We start from the raw sequence: 23,146 nt of genomic DNA, 5'->3' as shown, positions 1-23,146 counted from the left end.
GTGTTCTGTGAGTCATAGAGAAGTGATGGAATGAGATGTGAGATGAGAATGATCAATCTAGGTGAAAAGAAACACGAGAACATCGCATAGATATACGTATTCTTTCTTTCGACTTTTTTCGATCCTTTATTGCTTGCCCTCCAGAATGAGGCCCAGCTGCCTAATCGGACCCGATTGAGTCGCCGCTGAAGTGCGGCACAGCGGCCGGCCGGACTACGGGGCGGGCCTGCGCCGTTGAGCCGTACTGCGTGCGTGATCATTACCCGCGCGGGTCGGGCACGCTTACGATAGCAAACTATGCCTAGAATGAACTTACGAGTAAAAAAATGACAACTGTCTGACTCTTGGCCGGAATGCCACTAAATTTGATATTTAGATTGCTTGGGAAAAGATCACGCATTTGTCAAGACTACAGGCCGGATGTTCGATCTATCCGCTCAGGGGCGCGCCCGGATGGCGACGAACCTCACACCCCATTCATGCCCGAAGTTCAAAGATCCAAGTGCAAAGCCACGCACACCAAGTGGTAGCAAGACTCGCTCCATGCCCCCGTGCGATTGGGTAATTTGGATGATACATCGTCGAATTGTTGGTCCTCAACAGCCATTTCGCCAGACCGTCTTAAAACAGCTCCTTCAAGATCAATCGTTCACTCATCAAGGATTAGCACTCCAAGATAAGTGTCAGGAGTACATGATTCCAGCCAAATTCGAAACTTCTCTTCCTTCCTCAGATGATGCAATAGGTCCGACTATCACAGATGGCATTCCACAAGTAGATCTGGAGCAATTTCAGTACAATATGCAGCATACACACGTGCTGCTGGATGTTGCAATTTCGCGTGATTGTGGCTTACTGCGATGCGATGCACGATAAACCAGGATACAGACTGAGTGCAAGAAGAATGGCTTGAGTCGCAACGGCCGACAACTAAGCAGCTTGAGACCTATCAGACTGCTTTGGCCATCTCTCTTATTCTTGTCGGCCAGAAATTTTCCATCATGTCCACCCATCGTGCAAATGATGGGCTTGAAGTATCACTCAAACAGCGGAAGAACCAATCATCTTGCTCGCCTGCCTGAATTCTTAGCTTGCTCTGTTCATGGGACTTGTCAGCACCTCTTTCTTCTTTTGACTCTGAGGGGAATGTGAATTATGAATAATGCTGCCAATGCAGAGATCTTACCCAGGAAGATACAGGATCAATGAAGAATTGGAAGACTTGACGTCGCTCATCCGAGTACATAGTCAGTACCGGGTCGACAGGTTTCCCCTCCTTGAGGATCAAGATAAGGGCGTCGCTGAGAGCAACGGATTCCATTAGACAGTTGCTCAGACCCAATCCACCAATAACCTATATCATCAAAATTAGCTCTACTAGACCTGCTCGAATGTTTGTCATGCCTCATCATCTCCTACATTGTTCACGTGTGCGGCGTCGCCAGCTAAGAGACACCTCCCTCGCCTCAGGTTAGAGGCCAGGCGTTGATGAATGGTGTACGTCGCTGCTCTATCGATCTTGTATGTCAAGGGTCGTGGTCCGGCCCAAGCGCGCTCGTAATGGCGTGAAATGTATTCTTCTGAGAGAAGGTCTTTCTCGGTCTTGGTCTTGAGCTCTTCGGGATCAACCGCGAAAGTGAGTCTCCACTTCGTCACCTCGCCTTTCACGGGAGGTGTAAGAGGGGTGATGATGGTGTAATGCACCGGCTCCATCAAAAGGGTTGTCGTGACGGGGCTATCTGCAGTGTTTTTCAACCAGACATCTGTCGCAATGAGCTTCTCAGGCCAAGTGTGTCCAGGAAAGGAGATGCCAAGTAGGGACCTAGTTTTGGATCTGCCTCCATCTGAACCCACAAGAAATGAAGCAAAATGCTCCTCGATTTGCCCGGTATTGAGATCTTTGACTGCTATCGTAACGGTTTCGGATCCGTTGGAGCCGTCGTTGAGGATCGAAACCAGCTCTTTATTGAAGAGGACTTGGACACGTCCTGTCTCAGTCGCCTTTTCCATCAAGACTTTGGTGAGCTCAGGTTGCGCCATGTTAAGCATGCTGATTGCTGGGGGTCTGACTGGCGGGCCACTTGGGTCATGCTTCGGGTCTTTCGGGAATGATCCAACAACCTTTCCAGGTTTCTTTCCGCCTTCTTCATTAGAAGTGGGAGGCAGACGGATGTCAAGGCCAGTACTTCGAAACCCGCCGCCCTTGATGATGGCATCCCAAATGCCGGCTTCTGCCAAAGCGAACTGAGGTTGAGGGTAAAACATACAAGCCCGAGGAAGCTGGGAGAGACCGCTGTCTTTCTCGAGTATGGTAACGCTAACACCTGCTTTGGCCAGACGTAAGGCAGCAAAAAGCCCCACAGGACCTGCGCCGACGACGAGGACATCAGGGTTAAGTGGTAAAGATCCCATAGTGTCGTAGATAGGAGAGGAGGACCAGTATGTGTCGATATAGGTAAATTGATGTAAGATACTAAGAAAGACTCGACTTAAAGGACTAAGGTCATGCACGCACATGTTTGGTGTTAGAGGCTTCAACAGTTCTTATAGCCCCGAGTCCAATATAGACGGTCTTCAAGCCCGTATCTTTTTACACTCGTTTAAGATACATGGCCGTGCGATGATGTGAGGGCCAAGGCTGGGTTACGGCTGTTGCGAAATGAGTAATTGCTGAATCCCTCCCTTTAGCAGTGCGATTGTCATGTTCCAGGTTTAGCTAATGGAAAGGGATGCCGACTTACGCAACGAGGGTGCAGCTCTTGCCCAGGCCTCACCGTCATCGCCGAAGTTGCATGTATTCGTCAGCGGACGGCGTGAATGCCGCTCGGTATCGAAATAAGCCCCGAACTTCTGAAAGAAGAAGTTAGAGGGAGGTCACCCCGGGACGCCGTAGTCTCGGCTGCAGATGGCCGGGGGGTTGAAGCGCCCCGGCCCGCTAGCCCAGCCGTTTAATGATGCAGTCTAAGCAAACTTTATCTGGCCTCACTCGCTTGCTTATCTTGTACACATCCAGTTATCAGCGGTGTCGCCATCCTTGTGTCGCCAGGTAGGTAGGCAGCCAACCTTATTCCAGACCGCCCACATCCCGTAGGCGCATGGGAGTCCTTGGAGTCCTTAGAGTCCAGACTATTTCCCAAGTACCTCTGTGTGTTTACAACAGCCAATGCTGAAGAGGTTTGTTGGATTTATAAGCTGTCTTCGGCAATGCCACGCGGCAGATATATTTCGGTACGATACCAACGCTGCAACTGAGCTGGTGTGACCGGCCAAAAGTTACACGTATGGATGAGTACATCTCATTTCCTATGACGCCGTCCCAAGTCATACGTTTGTTTGACCATATGCCCAATTCAAGGAATAATCAGGTCTCAACATGAGTTAGAATTACAACCTATAAATGGTAAAAGACCGAGCGATTTTTCTAGGAATCACGCAAAGAAATTTCGGCCTGCGCAATAGTAAACCTGAATGTAGTGAGCCTGCGATTTTGTGTAAGGTATCACAAGACAAATAGATGTCCTGTCGTAACGGAGGCCTTCAGAACATACTAGGACGAAGTTGGCACAAAGCGAATGCGAAAGGTTAATGTCTCTCAAGTACAACTTCTACTAGCCGGCCAAGAGCCAAGGGACTCAATGATCCATTCCCAAATTAGGTACCTCAAACCCATGAACGGCCGTACAGCAACCAACTACCAACCCCAATGATAGTCCAGCGGAAGAGCGCACCGGTTCCCGAGTCACTGCCGACCCGAAGAACAGACTCCACCAAAGACTTGAGCCCAAAGATTTGCCTTCCATCGCGGTCGAAATCAGGCTTCACGTCGCCCAGCCATTGGGACATTCTCAGCTCTGACTCCAGGTATGGCATGTAGCGAACGCGGAAAATCTTGTCAGCCCAACCAGGGGTCTCGGCGACAGTGCGACGATGCGTGAAGCAGTCAAAGGAAGCTTTGCCGCGGTAAGATCCGTGACCAGAGTATCCCACGCCCCCAAAGGGGAAAGTGTGAACTGCGGCATGCATGAAGGCGTCGTTGAGAGTTGCGCCGCCAGATGTAACACCAGAAAGAACTTTGTTGTAACTCAAGTATTAGCATCAATCACGAGGGGTGTCTATACTATCGGTTCTCATACCTTTCTCGTTTTCAGCCTGGCTACCAAAAGCCATGAGGGCAAGGGGAGTAGAATCGGTCGCATTCGCCACCGCAATCGCATCGTCGATGTTGTCATAGGGTAAAATGGCCCAAATGGGCCCGAATGATTCCTCCTGAACCATAACATCATCCCCGCTCTCCACGAGAACTGCTGTCGGAGCAATGTAAAGATCATCACGGTCTGTTTCTCCACCTAAGACAACTTGACCACGCGAGCTGTCTAGCATCCTCTTCATGCGATCGAAGTGTTGAGTATTGATAATGCGGCAGAAATCGGGGCTTTCTCTCGCGCCTTTCGGGAAGAAGTCGATATAGGATTCTTGGAGAAACTTGATGAAAGGTTTGACCAGGGCTCTCTCAATTAGGACGTAGTTGTGCGAGACACACACTTGCCCGGCATTGAGCGTCTTCCCCCACAGAAGCCTCCTTGCAGCAAGACGGAGATCTGCGTGACTCGTCACGAATGCCGGATTCTTGCCACCGAGCTCCAGACAAACCGGAGTAAGTGTTTCTGCAGCTTTCTTAGAGATGATCTTGGCCACGTTGACTCCACCTGTGTAGAGAATCTTGTTCCACTTCTCATTGAGCAGAGCAGTCGTCTCTGGAATAGCGCCATTGACGATCCTGTACGAGTCAGGATCCAGATAGCCCTCGATGATACGAGCGAGGACCATGGCAGTCGCTGGAGCATTTTCGGAGGGCTTTACAACTGCGGTACAACCTGCAGCTATTGCGCCAATGAGGGGGCAGATATTGAGCTGCACGGGAAAGTTGTAAGTGCCGATGATGAGAACCGTGCCAAGGGGCTCCTTTCTGATCCTTGGTCTAAGAAGAGAGAACGGCAAAGCGACGTCAATATTTTTGTCGTCCTTGACCCACGTCTTCAGGTTTTTAATCGCAAACATGCAGTCGGAGATGCTCCAATCGATATCTGAAACGTGTGCATCATGAACTGGTCGGTTCAAGTCGCACTTCAAAGAATCTCGAAGTAGGTCGATGTTGTCCTTCAAGCCCCAGTATAGCTTTCGGAGCTGGGTCAGACGAAACTCGACATCTTTGGTTTTCTTAGATTTGAAAGTGGCTTGAACCACCTTCACGGCGGCTGAGATATTTTCAAGCGTGGTTGATTCAAACGAAGGGATGCCTGAAGATGCACGTGGTTGCTTGTGCGCCATGACGCCGATATTCGGAAGATGTTGGAGATTGAAGTAACAATGTATCAAAAGAAGTAAAATTTACAAGACGACTTAGATATCTAATGATTAAAATGTCTACTTTTGGGAGGTTTTGGGATTTCATTAGGACAAACTTGAGCGCTGATATTCAAAATCATTCGACATCGACAATAGCCGTTAGTCTATCCGCGTCCTTCAGCTGACAAATGCAACAGTCAAACGAGTAGCATAGTAAAGATCTCATGTTTTAAGCGAACTATCTGATTACAAACCATATCTCTGGTTTAATCTGGGAATATGAGAGGATGACATAGCTTCCACTAGGATTCAACTTCGACTCGTTGATACCGTAGTATGTGCCAAGTACTAGGTAAGTTCATGTCTTTTATCTGGCGTGACTATCTTCCTAAGATCCACTCACTCCCAAGTAAGAAGGTCAATTACTGTACCGATAGGCCTCGGAGTCGACAGATGCTGGTGAGCCGGCACTCTGCCGACACAGGAGCGCCAAGCTTTCGTAGGGGACAGCTCAGCTACAGGCATTAGACGCCATGGGTTAGACGCCTCTCAGGCGATACTTACATCGGATCCCTGAATGTTGTGGACGGCCGCATAAACCTTATTTCATTTGCACTATTCGGTTCTTGCTCACGGCAAAATACAACTGGGGCTTATTTTACTTAGCGACAGATATTATCGATCCAAGTAAGTAGATAGTAACGAAGCTGTGGAACTAGTATTCTTTACAACTTGAAATGATGATACCCTCAATTGACAATTCACCAACGGAAACGACCAGCGTAGTTATACCTAGTTTCAAAGAGGCTCTCTGTATCAATTTGTCTCCGAGTCAAAGATGCAAGTTGACGATGGATCCCAGAGCACGACAACGATGAACATCGTCCAGTCTTCTGGCGAAGCAAAACCTCCAGAAAGTGGGCAAGAAGCCAGTGAATGGAAGTGGGAAGATGACTCGTCTAACCCCTACAATTGGCCAAAATGGAAGAAGAATTTACAGTTGGCGATGATATCTGTCGTTGGATTTTCCTGGTAAGCCGGTTTTTCTTTCTCGAACTGGCGTCTCTCCCACAACCCAGGTCGCTAATTCTTTTGATAGCTCAATAGGAACCTCGATCGTCAGTCCAGCTCGATCAAAATTTGTAGAAGAATTTGGTGTGTCGAGTACGGCTGCATTCCTGCCGCTATCTCTATACGTTCTGGCCCTCGGCTTGGGTCCTGTACTCGGCGGACCGTTGTCGGAAACAGCTGGCAGACAAGCTGTTCACATCATTGCCGTAGTCTTTGGAGGGCTGTTTGCATTAGGATCTGGCCTAACCAATAGTTTTTCTGGACTATGTGTGATGAGATTTCTGTCAGGGTTCTTCTATGGGCCCGTCTTGGCTATTGGTTCGGGCGTTCTGAATGAGACCTATCTGCCTGTTGAGCGTGGCTTGCCGTCAACGATCTTCATTTTATCTCCATTTCTTGGACCAGGCCTTGGGTAAGAGAAAATGAACAGGTGTGAGCCTTGAGTAAATATCGCTGATGATTTATCTAGTCCAGTCTTGGGGTCATTCCTTGTTGACAGAAAAGGCTGGCGATGGACGCAGTACACTCTAGTGTTCTTCTCAGTCTTCTCTTTGATCTGGCTGTTTCTATCTGGAGAGTCCTATCACCCTGTTCTATTGCGTCGTCGCCGAAAGCAACTTGGTCTCGTCGAACCAAGGTCGACTGCGAACTTACAGAAACTGCGACAATTTCTCACCGTTGGGCTGCTTCGACCACTGCATATGCTCTTCACCGAACCGATCGTGGCCATTCTCTCCTTGTATGTCGCATGCATGTTTGGAACACTGTTCATGTTCTTCGGTGCTTTCTTCTATGTCTTTGACAAAACCCATGGCTATACTCTCACTCAGACGGGTCTTGTGTTCTTAGCGATCGCTTTCGGATGCGTGCTTGGATGTATCACCATGGTTCTCTGCGACCATCATATCTATCAGCCCAAGGCAAGACAATTTTCCCCAAGCGAAATCCCCCCTGAGCTGCGGCTCTACCCAGCCATGTTGGGAAGCTTAGGTCTTCCCATTAGTCTTTTCTGGTTCGGCTGGACAGCTAGGCCAGACGTCAATGCTGCGGTCCCAATCATCGCAATTGTCATCTTTGGCTGGGGCAATATCACATTGACCATTAGCTCAATCCAATACCTCGGGGACACATATCATCGCTCTAATGTAGCAAGTGCGGCCAGCGCGAACAGCTTAGCAAGGTATACCTTTGCTGCTGCGTTCCCATTCTTCTCATTACAAAGTGAGTTTCTTGTTCAAACTATTCCCTTGATGGAAAAGACCATAGTGCTGAATTTGAGACCTCGTAGTGTACCAAAAACTCGGTATTGGCTGGGCAACAAGCCTTCTAGGATTCGTTTCACTGGCACTACTTCCAGGCCCTTGGATATTCTTTAAATTTGGCAAACGAATCCGCCAGCGAAGCCAGTATGAGACTGCGAGCTACTAGTTGTAATATTTTACGTTCTTTGGAAAATCATGCTGCTGACTCTGGTTCGCTTTACTACATTTTGGCCTCCTATTTAGGTAGAGAAAGAAGGCTACAGCGGACAAGGGAACTAGGAGTATTGGTTGTAATTCTATTGAACACTCTACTTGGTCGGCGAAAATACATCTCAATCCCCCCGCAACATTGTTGGAACCAAGTTAGATGTGAGCTTACTGATACTCAGTGACTAAATTTTCGATTGCGTTTTGGATGTCATCACGGCGGTATCCTCCCAATAATGCCAGTTCCGCAGGGTCAGGTTGATACTCGACCACCTTGTCACCTGCAAATAGGGTGGCTCGAGGTAGCAGCGGGTGATCCTGACCCAGTGACTCCAACCGTTGACCATTGCCGACCGCTTGGAAGAACATCTGGAAGTACTCCGCATAGGTCATGTTCTGGTCGCCAACCAAGATGGCCTTCCCTGATATAGCTTGGCTGTTCTCCAAAGCCCCCGCGATGGCTTCGGACAGCGATTGCGTGGAAATGAAGTTCAGCCCTCCATGCGGAGCGAAAAAAGGAATGGGCAAATTCTCTCTGGCGTAGTCGATGTAAGCCCGAAACATGGGTACGATCATGCCCGGAACATTCCCAACGATGAAGGGCGCATCTAAACTACAAACGTGGAACTCAGGCCCAGCTAGCGACGTAAGTCCATCCGCAGCAAGCTTCCTGGATCGGACGTATGGGCTAAATGAGATTGCTTCCGGTATGATATGCGGATAGGCGCTGCCGATATGAATAAACTTCTTGACTCCAGCTTGTTTGGCAATGTTTCCGAACTCTGGTATGGCCTGGCCGTTGGCATAAAGATAGTGCTCATCCGCATGTTGTCCAACAGGCACATGCCGAACGTCGCTGCCGGCCGCAAAGACAACTGCTTCAAATTTCGAGAGGATCTCTTTACCGAAATCCCCGTTCAAATAGTTGCCTTGAATGAATGGAAGCTCGGACAATACGGGAACATCGCTGGGCCTTTTTCGTCCGGCAATAGTAACATCGCTTCCTTTGGATCGAAGATACAAAGCAGCATGGCCTCCAACCAAACCGGTACCGCCGATGACGAGCGTTTTTGTTACCATATTCTAGCGGGTGAGATATGATCGTAATTCGTGTGGCTGTTGATGTTTCCATATCGTGTGTCCTGACTAGAGAGGAGAATGTTCATCATTTTATAGTTCTCTCTACGAGAAGAATGTTCTCCGTGTTTACTAGAATGATTTGTGCTTCATCACATCATTACCCACATCTGATAAATCTCCTTCCAGCTCGATTCATAAGCCAAGAGAGAATTTCAAAGCTTCGATCGTGTGAATACTAGGGTGAATGCTATAAAGTGCCACGGAAAGCGCGGAAGCCGCGCACCGGGATTAGGATCCCGCATTTACTTAGTTGAGATGAAGTGCCAAATTTGATCATTGCAGCGACGAATTCCAGAAGTAGGATCTTGGCATTTTCAGTCTTTCAATATGACAGCTTTCCTAAAGTTTCCGCCTATTCCTATTTGTCATTGATCGATCCATTGGAGAGACGCATTGGCCGGCAATCCTCCAAGGAAACCAATGACCCTGACACTGGTAGCTTTAGGATACTATGTCAAAATTCCCCTTGACCCTGGCAAATGTGTCACAGGCAACACAAGGCTTTAGTGACCTTCCATTTCGCATAGCAGCACATCTCATCACGATATATTAGACCCTCGCATCAGTGCAGATAGTAAGCGTATTCGCAATTGAGCACGAAGATGTCGAGAAGGGCAAGTAAAGGGAAGAGTCTCAAGAGGATATGCGTTGATTTGCCTTGTTCTACGAGTTAGTTCCATATGTTGTCGCGGCATGGATAGCTAGCTGGAAAAGGCTCAGCTAAAAGGCAGGCAATTTCTTACGGAACAAGTAGTTCTGAATTTTGCAAAGCCGCTTGCTAAAGGACTCACAGGATGTTAGTCTGCAGGCAATTGCTAGGATGCCGGCGAAGTTAGGGGATTTATAGGAAGACACGAGTGACTACCAACTGGGGCATTTGGGATAACAAAGATCAAAAAAGCTCTTTTCGGATAAAACATTTAGCTAGGGTCTTAAATTTGTGCAACCAGATGCCCCATAGAGACTAAAGAGGTACCAGCTGGGAGGGGACGAAGCTTCATTTACATTCAGCAATATGGTATCACTCCATTGGCAACCGTTCATGCCCCCCTAAATAATAGCTGAAAGTTCCTCTCTGCCGTCCCCTTCATTGATACAACAGACATTCGAACACGGCCCGACTTCGGATCGTCGTTGATCAGTTCCAGCTTAATTGCAGTGAACCAGAATCATGTAGGAGCTTTGGCCATCGAGCCCGAACGACTCGCACATCACCCGAGCCGCTGCCGTCTTTGCCGATCGAGGGGAGAAGAGTACCAGGCGGACTCCTTTATCCGTTAATGCCTTGCTGAAACGCGTTTGGGCTGATCAGTCCTCCTACCATACGGAAAGATTGGATCTAGATTAAGAGGAGTCCTGCTGGTTCACAACTCATAGCTCTACCTCACTGTTGGCGTATCTTGAACGTCGTTTCCCAAGTTTGGTTTTGTTAATCAGGGAAAGTTTCATGAGGTGTGGCAATTGCCGTGCGCACCTTTCGCGGAACTAGGAGCCGTCATTTCCAAACATAGTAAGGATAGTATAATTCGGGGCAATTCAAGTACGGCGTGCATGCCGGTAAAGACTCAAGAATACGACGCAGATCGGGTACGATGCCGAGCAGCATGTAGGTGTACCGAAGGCACAATACAAGGTGAGCACTGCGATCCAGCTGCATATACTTGATCAACTCAATGCCGAGCCGCCTGTCCCAAATTAGCCGGTCACCTTCGGTACCGCAGATATACACTATGCGGTTTAGTCTGGGGGCTTCCCCACACTCTCTGTAATACATGCCGCCAGAATGCAACAGTCTCAGGGAGCATCAGGGGGTTGCAGGTTGAAAGCTTGCGGGGGAACCCCTGCACCATTACCGTTCTAAAGAGCCATCGCCTGCTGTAGCATGAGTCTACGTAGTAACGTCCTGCTTCGTCAAAATGATCCGGCCGAAGGGTTCGAACCACCTCTACGTTTATCCATCTCCTCATTCAAACGAAGTGTCCGCTCATCTAGTTTTGCCTAAATTCCCCCGCCTCGGAAGATGGTATGTTTCGTCCAAATGAGAATATGGACATCAAGAATCTAGCTCACAGGAGAATTGGGCACGCTATGCCTCGATGGTTGATTTAATTACGTCTCGAGATGCCAAGAGAATTGTATAAGATCAATGTCACCTGCGTCGATTGCCGAACTCTTGGCAGCCTTGAACCAACTGATTTTCGCCTCGCTCACTTCAACCGTTGACTTTCAAGATGGTTTCCATTCGCTCCCTGATCTTGAGCCTCTCGACTATTTCTACTTGCCTCGCTGCCCCGGCAATCGGGCCAGCTGAGTTGCTGCCTCCTCATGTTGAGCGACGGGGCCCTTCCGACTTCTTCCTGGGACCCAATCACCCTCTCATGCTCGCACGCCGCAATGAGTCCCTCGAAAGACGAGGCATGACTCTTGAGGAGCGCACCAACTACGTCCAAAACTACCAGACTGGCGGCACTGTCAACTTCACGCCCTCGGGCAACAGCTTCAGTCTCAACTTCGATACCACAGACGACTTCGTTGTCGGCGTCGGTTGGAACCCAGGTTCTACCGCCCCCATCACTCATTCCGGTTCATTCGCAGTTACCAAGGGTCTTGCGACCCTTTCAGTCTATGGCTGGACCACCAATCCGCTTGTGGAGTACTACGTCATTGAGGACTCTGCCGGATTTACACAGACCGGGACGAAGAAGGGCACCGTGACCAGTGATGGTGGCTCTTATACCATCTGGGAGAATGTGCGCACCAACGCCCCATCAATTCAGGGCACCCAGACCTTCAACCAATACATCTCGGTTCGCAACAGCGGTCTTACAAGCGGTACGGTGTCTATTTCCAATCATTTCAATGCTTGGAAGAGCTACGGTATGAACTTGGGTACGCTTAACTTCCAGGTCATTGCTGTCGAGACCTGGAATGGCGCTGGCTCGGCAAAACAAACTGTCACCAACTAGTTACTTCATGACTACTTGTTTCGCCCTTATCTTGAGGTCAACTTATCTGCATTTCATTCAACATCGGAAGGCACTTAAGAGATCTGCCAGCCGCAGAACACGGGTTATTACCTTCTATTGTACCTATTCTATTTGGGTCAAAGTATGACCAAGTATCAAATACATTCTGCCACATATATATTCGCAATGAAATATCAATCTCAAGTTTTTACGGAGTCTATTTTCTTAACTAGAGCCGATGTGTCGTAGAAAGTCTAAATTCGACAGTTCGCCCCAGACTGGAAGCTCTCGTTTCAGAGCCACACGCCCAGTCGCCGTTGGCTTAGAAATTTTCCATGCTTTCAAACTGTTTGCAAGATACCTCTGACATAGTTTTCAAAGCTTGTGAACTTCACATCTGGATATAATTCCCTCGCATCAAGATATCCAAGATAGCGTGCATACTCAGGAGTATTCTCGCCTCGAATACCAAGCAGATTCCGATACTCTCCCATACCAATCTCGGGGTTGATTGTCATAATGTCCTGACCTGTGCGACCCTGGGAGATAATGCCTTCCAGCTCTTCCTTAGTCATCTAAGCCATCTGTCAGTGCCTTATTTTCCAGAAAATGACGAGGGTTCAGTGAGCGTACGAATTCTCGTGTCACAGTTTCTCCCGACACCTTCTCAAGAATGTCGAAGGCTTCATTCTGTGTCTTGACCTCTCCATATGCAAAAACCATCTTGTTCAAGGTCCTCGGATCGGCGATGATTCGGCTGACAAAATTTCCAATGTCACGATTGTTGGTAAGTGCCCAAGGGGTATTGCCGTCCCCAATCACACGCGTGGTGCAGTATTCTTCTACCATTGGGCGAAATCTGCCTGAAGGTAGGGCAGGCAATGTCAGCTGATACCACCATCCAACGTCGATGATGGTATAAGGCAGATGGAGGTCCCAGATACGGTCAACGAACTCCTGTTTCTGCCATGCCGATGCTCGAATTAGCAATAGTCTCAACGTCGATTGTGAAAACACTTCACATGAGGCACGCCATTTCATTGGAGTCTCACCTTATCCCTGAGCATCATCACGCCTCGGGGTGCGCAGATCGGGCCCCAAAAGCTTGGAATATATCGACCAACGTTAACCTTGCTCGATGCTTCGATAAGATTCATCTCCTCCTGAAATGTGAACAAGTCAAGCACGAGATGACGACGTCCATGTTAGTGAGGACTCCGGAAATTGCCTCTGTTGGCCCATCTAGCTCAATTGCCTTAACGTGGACGCCTTGCTTTGCAAACTCAACGAGCTCGGGCTTCTTTATCGAGGAGGGTCTCGCTAGAGCTGTAACTTCCTGTCGCCAAGTGAGTTAGATGCGCCCAAATCCAAGTGCAGAGATCCGATCCGACAAAATCCAACTTACGAAGAGTTCGGGACTCTTCAGAAGCGCATTCACAATGGAAGAGCCTGTGTTCCCGGTAGCGCCGGCTATGGCGACTTTGATTTTGTTCGCCATCATATCTTCTGAATTTTCTCCTTCTCTCAGGTACGTGGCAAAGATCTTGAATGTTACTGGTTTAGGTAGACGGTTACGCCGATGGATATGCGGCAGGTATGGTTAAATAAACACCATGTGAGTCTACCGAGACTGTACTACTCGGAGACATAATGGGCTTGATAGACCCCATCCAGGCGTAATTATAGACCGAAATATTGAAATGGTAGCTCGTCTCAAGTTTTGGAATCGTGGGATTCGGCCGAAAATCGGTCGAATGCTTATCGGGGGCCGCGTCGGGTAGCGACTAACAACCCGAACGGAATACAGATTCCCAGTCATCCAATTAGCACCAAGGGTAGTGGAGTAAGAATAAGGGTTTCCGGCTATGGAGCCCATGTTTCGATGTCTCGTGTCATCTGCGAAAGTCGTGGAGGTCTTTCACAATTCAATCTCACTTCTATTCCATGATCCGATCATCACTCCTCGCCGTAGCCTTCCCCACGCCGACGTGTCAAAGTACCTATCGTATGATCTTTACATTGCATCAATAGATGTCTTCCGACTTTGAAAAACAAGATGCGGATATCTTGCCGTTCGTGAACTTTAGTCACATCCGTCATTGATTGAATAAGGTCTCCTTCTCGTACTCATCCTACTTGCCTCGAGTGAAAGATCGAGTGAAAGAAGGGTAGGATATTTTACTTCCTTGAAAGTCATGGTATAGATGGTCTCGCCTTCTCATCAATACGATGGCGCCAACTTCTACCCCAGAGTGCGACAGCCCAAACACTGAGAGCTCCGACCACCAAGAAGCCGGCAGAAATGGTGCTGAACCATCCAACTCCAATTACCTTGATTGCTGGAAGTACAACAGCCGAGCCAGCGGCACCAAAGAGGTATCTTACCATAAAATTGCCCGCAATCACCTCCGCGCTGCGTCCCTGTATCACATCCAAGCAGTATGTGTTCAGACTGGGGAAACAGAACAGCTGTGATACACCTCCGAGGAACATGAAAACGACAGGTACAGCAATGCCACCAACACGCTGCTGGACTGTCCATCCGTAAATGAGCATACATCCCGGCAGAACGGCCCCCAAGAAGGGAAGACAAGAGCGCAGCCGGTCTTCGGAAATGCGTCGTCCGTGTCGCTCGGCTATCCAGCGCCGAACTGTATAATCGGCATAGCGGCCACCTACGAGGGTACCAGCAAGATAGCCGCAGCCCGGAGCCAAGTAGAATAGGCCCGATTGTGCCGGCGACGTCAAAGAGAAACGAGGGTTGAGAACGTATCGGATCGGGGTCAGCATGCCGTACATGTTCCATACGAGCGAGCCACTGGCGATTGCCACCAGGATGAGGTTCGGAAACTTGAATAGTCGAACAACTCTGACCGGGTTCGTCATGCCCCATAGCACGCTGACCTTTTTACTGAATGCAAGCCCTTCGAGGCCTGCCTTTTTCAGTTCTTGCAGCGTCTCTGGCATGAACAATATGGCACCTCCAACGCCGACACCTGCGAGTGCGGTTTGAAGCCAGAAGATGGCGCGCCAAGATGTATAGGTCACAATAATACCTCCGAGGACTGGGCCAATCGTCGGTCCGATGAGTGTGCCGGATAAGAACCAACCCATCGCAGTCGCGCGTTCTGTAGGATGATACAAATCGCCAATCACTGCAGGACCGGTGACGAGGAACGATGTTCCGGCAAAAGCGGTCAGGATGCGAAACACGAAGAAAGCCGGGACGTTGGGGCTGAGTGCTGTTCCGATCGAGCACCCCAAAAACAGTGAAGCTGTCACCATACACGTCTAGATCAATTTGTCAGCCATACATCCTCTACCTTGATGAACAGGCGACGACTAGTTGACAATGAACTCGTCGCGGAATGAGAAGTGGTGTCTGTAGAGAAACTACTTGCCCATTTTCGGCCGTACACTTGGCTCAATGGCCCCCAAAAGCAGGGGCTAATGGCCATAAAGACAAGATACAACGCATTGCTAAGACTGATGATATCTCCGCTAGTCTTGTACTCGGCTGCAACTTCAGGGAGTGCTGACAGGACCGCCGTACTAGAGATTGGTGACAACAAACCACACCAGGAAATGACGGCAACAGTGATGTGCTTGCGGTGCTTTGAAAACCGGTTGTATATCTCGTAGGGCACTTCCACATTAGATTGATTACGAGCCACTGGATCGTCTTGGTAATTGAGGACTCCTGATGGAAGCTTTGCCAAGCTTGGTTGCGATGAATCATCTACGACAATAGGGTGAGTTACTAGAGTTGATAGCTCCACTGGCTGGGCCAAGACGAACCTCCTTTGGCAGTTTTGGACCTCGCAGGGATGATGTCGGCATACTCCTCAATGTCGTCATCGCGCCTATCTGAGGAGGTTCTCTGGGAAGAGTCTCCTTGTTCGCGAATGCTGTTGTCGATTGCCATTGTGGGCCATTTGTTTCCAGAGGCAAATTACTATCCAGAGTTCGTCTAATTGAATGGTACAGGAAATTTTGACAAAGACAAGGAGCAAAACTTGTTTCCGCGGCGTACGGAAATGGGCCACTGATATGGCGGCCGATATCCGTGACTAACCCTCCACTAGATGGGGCCGACTCGGCAACACCCGAAGCCTGGCTCCGGACATCGGGACTGTTGCACCTCTCGGATGGGCGATGCTGGTATTTGAGAGCACTTCTAAGGCGTCTAGGATCCTCCGTATCCGCAGGTGTTGAGTCAGGTATACCGGCATGACGGTAAGTGTCCGAAAACCACAGTACTCGCAGTTAAACATACGATTCACCTTCTAAGGCAGTAATGTTTCCAGTTTTCTTTGATGAATTGACTGTTCCGCCATGATACCATCGAAATCAGCCTGGTTACTTTGAATTGAGAATTTTGGATTTACAGGTGAACCAGGCTCACGCACATTTCAATCAACTTATCGAATGGCCGACCTGGACGAGTGCTCCGACGCCGGACCCGTACTGTAACCGAACTGGAACCTGCTCCACCGCATTGGTTGACGCTGCAAACAATGCGTCAGGTTGCGGCGCCTCGGCACGGAATTCTTATCGTCGGCTATCCGGAAACGTGATGGAAAGAAGACTGTTGCAATGTCAACCAATAGGTAGCCGGTTTAAGTGGGCTGTCCCGTATTGCCATGGTAAGTCCGGAGAATCCCCCGAGCAAGCCTCTTGACACTTGTTGGAACTTGGCTGGACTCTGGAGTCTGGAGAGGGAACGATGGCACAGCGTCTGCATCATCGTCTCAGTACGCTTCCATTCAAGACACAGGGATACGGTGCATCTCGGAAGCACTGAGCGATGGAATTGACGTAGTGCGCTCGGTGGTAGAGTTTCTGTCCCTGAAAGAGCTTTGAGTGGTCTACCGCATGACAGTCCAATAGATAGTACGCTTTGTTGGATTTGTTAGTCCTCGGGGTAATTGTGACGCTGTTTTCTTTTACAGAGATTGAATATAGTTGCCAAGATTCTCTGGCGGGGCCGAGTCTTGAACTTGCCGGCATAGCTGAGCTTTACCGGCTCCCGGGGATAGCCGAAACTGGCAATTACCTGAGTCTCGCAACAGCACCTCCGAAAAGAAGAGACCGACCCCGCTCCGTGGCCGCCCGGCATCGGTTCGACCCCGGAGTCGGGCGGTGGTCGTTGATATTGGCAAGGAAAAGCCCCTCCCAAAGGCCGAACGGCACGGGATGGCGTGCTCTCGAAGCGGGTATGGGGTCCAGCTGTGAATGGCCAATGCTATTTAACCTTCTTGAGCACATTGCCAGATGGGGTAATGAGGAGTACCAAGCAGAAGAGGTTTGCTGTGTCAGGCAAAGCAGGGAGATGAACGTGGAGAAAAGTTTTGTGTCACTTAAGCTTCGAGGGCGAACATTTGGAATATCGAATACACCTTAGGCTAAGATACGGGATACGAGTATTGCTCCTCGACGTACTCACCAATTCTTCCTAGCGTAGACAGCTCCAACATCAAAAATTCACATGCACACAAGCTCAATTTGCCAACTTGAAAATGTAATCAAGCCTTGCCAGGTGCCTTTCTCGGTGTAGTGCTCGGCGATTCGGCAAGATGCACTTCTTTAGGCGACCGAACCAATAGCGCCGTACTGGTGTCCCGGTGTGCATGAAGAATCCTGTCTTCAGCCCCTTAGCGAGCTCCCCACGTGCTCCATCGAGTGGCTGAGGACAGTCCTCGAATTGCACCCTCTCTCCAACACGCCGCCGCCTTCTCAGGCTGCAGGCAGTAATCTCCCGCGCAATGGGTGTCTCGCAGTGTACTCAGTGTACCAGCTATGTGGTAACGGGCCCGTTTGGAAAGACCCTTTAATTCGAACCCCATCGCCACGTTGTGTCATGGGCGATCCGAACCTTGCCGAACTCACGGACGTGGAGCGGCTCTTGGGCATTTTACTTCCCTACATTGTCTCAACTCATAGAACAGTCATTTCCGAGTCATGGCTGTCGACGTTGAGGAGCTCATTCTTGCTCCTTTCCGCGAAGTAGTAGAAAGGGGGGAGGAATCTGCAAAGAATGCACACGATGCACAGGATGAGGATCCGGAAACATCCCGGGAGATGGCCAAGTCAGCCAGCACCATCGCAAAAGAAGGCCAACGGGCATTGAAGAGATTACGACCTTTGTGGAATAGCCAATTCGAAAAGCATGGAGATGTCTTCAAAGAGACCATCGCCGAAAATGGTATGTTGAGCCGTGGCATGCCTGGATGGTGGTCGATTGACTGATCTTCGAGAAAGATGATCTGGCGGAGAAACGAAGGACACTTGAAGAACTGCTTTACGACTTTGAGGATTACATAGAGTTGGACACTTTCGACTCGACCAAGTTTATCGATATTCAGACGGCGACACGAAGCTTTGCTCTAGTGGTACTGGACGCTATTCAGAGGGTGAAAATCGACGTCAAAACTCCGACCACGCCGGTGCACAAGTTTCCGCCATTGCCGCCTCTACCACCATTACCACCCCAGCTGGCTCAGTCACTCAGCGCCAGCCCGCAAATTCGGCCGGGACCGCCTTTGCGAGGTGGAAGCCACGGAACCGCCAATATCCCTTCATTTCCTGCCGTACCGCGGCAACCCAAACTGTCAGTGAGCCGTAGTCGCACGAGAGACTCACATGGCTCGTCTGATAGTGCGACGGTGAGGCGGACTCACTCCATAGCCGAGTCAACAGATTCAGATCCTCCATCATCTCGTGGATTTTCGGGAGCTAATTCCTCCAGTAAAGGGGAAAGACGACCGTTATCCCCAGGTGTTCTCAGCGATGGGATGGGCCAGCTGAGGATTGTCACTTCACCGGAACCCTTACAACCACGGACATCAGATTGGGTTGAAGAGCAGACCTCTGTTCCAAAAGCCAGGCGACCTTTCCGTGGAAGCATCCCCGAGAATTCTGCCGTGAATGATGATGCATTTAGCGATGGTACATTCGTATCCCGGATCCATCGCAGAGGCTTCGACACCGTGACGCCGCAAAGCTCGGTATTTGATCCAACAAGTCCTTCAACTACAAACAGAACGTCGATATACTCCGATGTCCCAACTTACTCTTCCAACGTAACTTCACCTGAGCTTCCAATCATCGATGTGAGGATGTCACCTAGCGCAGGAACAAAATCTGATCCAGCCCTTTCCGTCGATTTCCCATCTTCCGGACTCTTTACAGATGGACTGATGCTGGCTGATGAGCAAGCAGCCTCAGAGACTAGTACGCAACACTTGAGATCCATCTCAACAATGGAAAAGGAAGAAGGATGTTTGATAGGGCCAAAGAGCTCTTTTCATCAACTCAAGGGATTCTGTGACGGCGCACAAACATTTCGCCGTGGAGGATATTGGCACGGCATCAAGCAGACCATGACGTGGGTAAGTCAACCCTCAAACCCCCAAAACATTTTCGACGCACGGAATCCAGGTTGGGAACACTACGACTAAAACAAAAGCAGGGCGAACCACTTCCAATCGGCCGGTGCATGGATTGCGAGTATCATCATTTGAACAGATCATTAACTCTAGATAAAGAGGGTGACTGTAAGCCAACCCGAGTTTCCATTGATTTGCTTTGCTGTTTCTGACAACCCCAAGCCCGAGCAAACTTTCTGAAGTATGGTATACTCTACCGTGTGCGCCTGCTGGTCAAATCTCACATCGCGGTGAAAACAACAGCGGAAATCCGATACGCGTGTCTGTTCTGCACCCACATCGGACGCACTGTTCACGAGGGGGATGCAACCGTCTTCCAGAGCGCAGATCAGCTCCTCCAACACCTCTCTCGCCATCCACAGCCTCTCCCTGAAGTTCCTGGTGTTACTGTCTTGTATGGTCAAGTCGGCAAGGCCCATCATCAAATCGAGGATTATGATGTCCATTTCCCATCGCCTCCAGCTCCAAGTTCATTCCCCGATAATGATATCCTCACCCAGTTTCCCGTCGCCACAGCTTTGAAGAGCCACGTTCAGCGGAGAGGCGAGAACCTCCTGGGCCCTGACGGTAGCTCAAATGTGCTCACATTCTTCGTTGGCGCAAAGATTGTCGGTGTTGAGTTTCCGGAACAATGGGGCGGCAAGTGGTGCACCGGATGGCACGACGGCATTCAAGGACCCTTTCCAGCCAAATGCGTTGAGATAGAGAGCCCAAAACAGAATGAGATTTCGTTCCAAGCTACCAGCGCGGTATCGATCACCACGAGATGGAGATGGGACCCTTCCGATAACTCGAGAGCAGGCTGGCTGACGTTTGGGAAAGGAGAGATGATCAGAAACGTTGGGTGTAAGTGTTTTCCCCCTGCCCTGAGTGACTGGTCAGGCTCAGTGCTAGTGCTAACCTAAGCATCTTCAGGGCTTTACCAGGATCATTGGTGCTGGTCTGGAACGAACAGCAAAGGGAAGTTTGGCATCTTCCCTCAGTCACACATCAGCCCTCAGTCTCTAAAAGAGGGCTATTTACCGCCAACCTTGAAGCGAACACAGCCCAGCGGACCCATGAGGTTGTTCAGTCGAAGAAGAAAAAGTACTAGTACAGCCTCCTCTATGAGTGGAGATGCTTAGTGTAGAATGATTTGTGCATCCCACCATCTGGAATGGCGTTGATCTTCCCCAGAATGCTTTAGGGTGTCTGTTACCTCAATAGCCAGTCTAAATCAGCACATCTGAACTTGCTGCAAAATCTTCAGGAACTACCAAGAAGACTTTTAAATCGCAGTAGGAACCCGATGTCGTGTTCGAACCCCAAGAGCAGTCTCCTCTATGCAATGTGAAGATTGTGGTGCGAGAAGCCCTCCTGAGCAGTGGGCCCCACTGATCATTCTCCGCCAATAGCTTTCAATCAGCAACTTGAGTTTCGAGGTGTGAGATTAGGAGACTCAGCGTCTCATCAAGTATTGGAGCGCTGAATTAGACGCGATTGAGCGAGGGAATCATTATAATCGTATTCACTCATACATCGCAAGCTAGAGATATAATCATAAGGGGAAGAAAGATCATCGCGGTTGAACTTCACGGAAGAGTAGGGTAGACAAAGCCCATCGTTGGGTGTGCCTTAGCACTCGATGATAGGTAAAATAAGGACAGCGAGATAGATCCCTTACTCGCGTCACAATTCAACGGGCAACATTCCTAATAAGCGGCATCATCTAAGACCAGCCAGACCGCTATTCTTATTGGTGAGCGCCTTCTTAGGCTGAAGCAGACTGTCTCACAGTTTCAAGACAGTGGAGGAACGAACAAAGCTACTTCAGCACGTGGAAAGTGTGGAAGGTTAAATTGTCGCGAATTTTCAGGATCCACGATAAAGAGGAACTCGCGGGTAATGCCCGCAAAGTGACCGTCTTGGGGTTCATCGACAGGTTTGCCGGTGTGCGGTCTTCGTTTCGAAATGATGAGAGTCAGCAACCCGTATTCTTTCCTCGTGATATCGTGATCTACAATCATGTTTTCCATAGGTGATCTGGCGCGATTTGAACTAGCCGTTGGTTCGCTACTCCAGTGCTCGCGATAACGGAGCAGCGAAGGAAGACCGCCCCATCCTAGCATGATCCCAGCCGTCAATCCCAATTGGGTTAACCAACAGACGCCAACCTGCACGTTAAGGCGGCCGATCAGGGGAACGGCAGGGTTATGCCGCATAACGGTCTCGAATTAGGTGCGCCCATTCTGTATCCATAATTACGAGCCCAATTCAATGGTGGAGATTATTTCATTGACTTTTTGGGCACTCGGGATGAACGGCATGGGTCTGCTCATCTCCGCGCTCAGGTCGCGTCCGGAACAGCGCGAAAACTTGGGGTTAAATCCCAGGAAGGCCATCCCATCATGCATACAGATACCAGGTTCTCCATCGTCAGGGTATTCTTACGGATACTCACACATGCAGGTTGCGTATTCGAGCCGCTTGTAAATGGAGGGAGTCCAGTAGCAAGGCTTCAAGATTACTCTATAAAAACGTAATTCAAACTTGTGCGAAGGCAACGCCAGACATAACCCATCCGATTTTTGCGTGATATAATCCTCAATTTCCAGCCCATCCAAATGCACTTCGCTGGTTTGTCGCTACTCCCTTAATCGTAGCCAGTTGGTATCATTCGGGTTTCTCAAAACAGCTCTAAGGAAAAAACAAGATTCGTGCTTGTATCTAAATCTTGCTTAGAAGAGCATGTAGGCGGCGACGGCAACGGAGCCGAAGATGGCAAAGGTGGACTTGATGGCAGAGGCGCTGCTGGGAGCAGAGGTGGAAGTACCAGAGGCAGCGGAGCCAGTGGCGGTGCCGGAAGCGGTACCTGAGCCGGAGGCGTTAGAGGCAGCGGTTCCGGAGGCCGAGGCAGTGGCAGAGCCGGTGGTCACTGTGGTCAGGCCGGAGGTCTGGGTGACGGTGGCAGTGGCCGCGGAGCCGGAGGCCGAGGAAGACGAACCGGTGGCAGAGGCAGTGGCAGCAGAGCCGGAGGCGCTGGCCGATGCAGTAGCGGAGCCAGAAGCAGAGGCGGAAGAGGAGTCTAAATCATGGAAAGTCAGCGCGATTGCTTATAACCATCATAGTGAAGAAATGAGTGGTCTTCACGTACCGTCAGAGCCAGTGAAGCTGAACTCGTTGGACTGAGCCAGGATACCAGAGTTCTGGGGGTCGACGGAGACGAGGTTGATGCGATAGGCATCGCCGGCGGCAACCTTAGCGCCCTTCAGCTCGTACTTGCCATCGGCGGCCTGGACGGTGGCGATGGTCTCAGAGACCTCGGGGTAGCCGGACTGGTTGACGATGACGATCTCGAAGCTCTTGGGGTCGCTGGAGACGGTCTCCCAGGTGATCTCGTTGGTCTTGGAGAGGTCCCAGTCGTCGCCCTTGGCGGGCTTGGTGACCTTGACGGCCTCGGCAATGGCCAAGAAAGAAGTGATAGCGACGGCGGTCTTGGAGAACATGTTGTCGTTTCTAAGTGAGAAATTAGATATAGTTTGTTCTTGGTATTTTGTTGAAGTTTTCCGGTATTAGAATAAGTAGTGTGTCTGAGCGAGTGACAAGAACGAACGTCCAAAATTGATGAATCTGAGAAGTTGACCGAACAACATAAGAGAAATTGAGCTTCCCCCCTCAAGCTTTATAAACAACCCATTTGTAGACGATCCCTGTCGATAGTGCGGAC

General features: G+C 49.8%; 11 protein-coding genes across 11 annotated transcripts; 4 read left to right on the top strand and 7 right to left on the bottom strand.

The window, feature by feature from the left end:
- Positions 1-949: 949 nt before the first annotated feature.
- Positions 950-2,412, bottom strand: CTAM01_08906 (uncharacterized protein; the record flags this gene model as incomplete). The annotated part of the gene is made up of 3 exons (XM_060524926.1): positions 950-1,096; positions 1,187-1,354; positions 1,420-2,412. 3 exons carry the CDS (start codon positions 2,410-2,412, stop codon positions 950-952), a joined length of 1,308 nt encoding a protein of 435 aa, XP_060380366.1.
- Positions 2,413-3,660: 1,248 nt separating this feature from the next.
- CTAM01_08905 (aldehyde dehydrogenase 3H1) lies at positions 3,661-5,328 on the bottom strand (the record flags this gene model as incomplete). The annotated part of the gene is made up of 2 exons (XM_060524925.1): positions 3,661-4,070; positions 4,134-5,328. The coding sequence occupies 2 exons, from the start codon at positions 5,326-5,328 to the stop codon at positions 3,661-3,663; spliced, it is 1,605 nt and encodes a 534-aa protein (XP_060380365.1).
- Positions 5,329-6,220: 892 nt separating this feature from the next.
- On the top strand, positions 6,221-7,845 carry CTAM01_08904 (major facilitator superfamily transporter; the record flags this gene model as incomplete). The annotated part of the gene is made up of 4 exons (XM_060524924.1): positions 6,221-6,378; positions 6,446-6,829; positions 6,887-7,638; positions 7,706-7,845. 4 exons carry the CDS (start codon positions 6,221-6,223, stop codon positions 7,843-7,845), a joined length of 1,434 nt encoding a protein of 477 aa, XP_060380364.1.
- A 209-nt stretch (positions 7,846-8,054) lies between these two features.
- CTAM01_08903 (uncharacterized protein) lies at positions 8,055-8,966 on the bottom strand (the record flags this gene model as incomplete). The annotated part of the gene is made up of 1 exon (XM_060524923.1): positions 8,055-8,966. The coding sequence occupies one exon, from the start codon at positions 8,964-8,966 to the stop codon at positions 8,055-8,057; it is 912 nt and encodes a 303-aa protein (XP_060380363.1).
- Positions 8,967-11,257: 2,291 nt separating this feature from the next.
- CTAM01_08902 (glycosyl hydrolase family 11) lies at positions 11,258-11,992 on the top strand (the record flags this gene model as incomplete). Its single annotated transcript, XM_060524922.1, has 1 exon — positions 11,258-11,992. The coding sequence occupies one exon, from the start codon at positions 11,258-11,260 to the stop codon at positions 11,990-11,992; it is 735 nt and encodes a 244-aa protein (XP_060380362.1).
- Positions 11,993-12,333: 341 nt separating this feature from the next.
- Positions 12,334-13,493, bottom strand: CTAM01_08901 (isoflavone reductase family protein; the record flags this gene model as incomplete). The annotated part of the gene is made up of 4 exons (XM_060524921.1): positions 12,334-12,567; positions 12,626-12,955; positions 13,045-13,155; positions 13,398-13,493. The coding sequence occupies 4 exons, from the start codon at positions 13,491-13,493 to the stop codon at positions 12,334-12,336; spliced, it is 771 nt and encodes a 256-aa protein (XP_060380361.1).
- Positions 13,494-14,185: 692 nt separating this feature from the next.
- On the bottom strand, positions 14,186-15,917 carry CTAM01_08900 (uncharacterized protein; the record flags this gene model as incomplete). Its single annotated transcript, XM_060524920.1, has 3 exons — positions 14,186-15,283; positions 15,316-15,731; positions 15,791-15,917. The coding sequence occupies 3 exons, from the start codon at positions 15,915-15,917 to the stop codon at positions 14,186-14,188; spliced, it is 1,641 nt and encodes a 546-aa protein (XP_060380360.1).
- A 2,036-nt stretch (positions 15,918-17,953) lies between these two features.
- CTAM01_08899 (uncharacterized protein) lies at positions 17,954-20,564 on the top strand (the record flags this gene model as incomplete). The annotated part of the gene is made up of 5 exons (XM_060524919.1): positions 17,954-18,197; positions 18,254-19,383; positions 19,464-19,548; positions 19,603-20,286; positions 20,356-20,564. 5 exons carry the CDS (start codon positions 17,954-17,956, stop codon positions 20,562-20,564), a joined length of 2,352 nt encoding a protein of 783 aa, XP_060380359.1.
- Positions 20,565-21,218: 654 nt separating this feature from the next.
- CTAM01_08898 (uncharacterized protein) lies at positions 21,219-21,641 on the bottom strand (the record flags this gene model as incomplete). The annotated part of the gene is made up of 1 exon (XM_060524918.1): positions 21,219-21,641. One exon carries the CDS (start codon positions 21,639-21,641, stop codon positions 21,219-21,221), a length of 423 nt encoding a protein of 140 aa, XP_060380358.1.
- A 55-nt stretch (positions 21,642-21,696) lies between these two features.
- CTAM01_08897 (uncharacterized protein) lies at positions 21,697-21,912 on the top strand (the record flags this gene model as incomplete). Its single annotated transcript, XM_060524917.1, has 1 exon — positions 21,697-21,912. The coding sequence occupies one exon, from the start codon at positions 21,697-21,699 to the stop codon at positions 21,910-21,912; it is 216 nt and encodes a 71-aa protein (XP_060380357.1).
- Positions 21,913-22,157: 245 nt separating this feature from the next.
- CTAM01_08896 (developmentally Regulated MAPK Interacting protein) lies at positions 22,158-22,925 on the bottom strand (the record flags this gene model as incomplete). The annotated part of the gene is made up of 2 exons (XM_060524916.1): positions 22,158-22,504; positions 22,574-22,925. 2 exons carry the CDS (start codon positions 22,923-22,925, stop codon positions 22,158-22,160), a joined length of 699 nt encoding a protein of 232 aa, XP_060380356.1.
- Between the last annotated feature and the right edge of the window lie 221 nt (positions 22,926-23,146).

The sequence above is a fragment of the Colletotrichum tamarilloi genome (genome assembly GCF_030869305.1).
Source record: "Colletotrichum tamarilloi strain Tom-12 chromosome Unknown Scaffold_33.1, whole genome shotgun sequence".
Lineage (NCBI taxonomy): Eukaryota > Fungi > Ascomycota > Sordariomycetes > Glomerellales > Glomerellaceae > Colletotrichum > Colletotrichum tamarilloi.
This window is presented reverse-complemented; position numbering and strand designations above follow the sequence as displayed.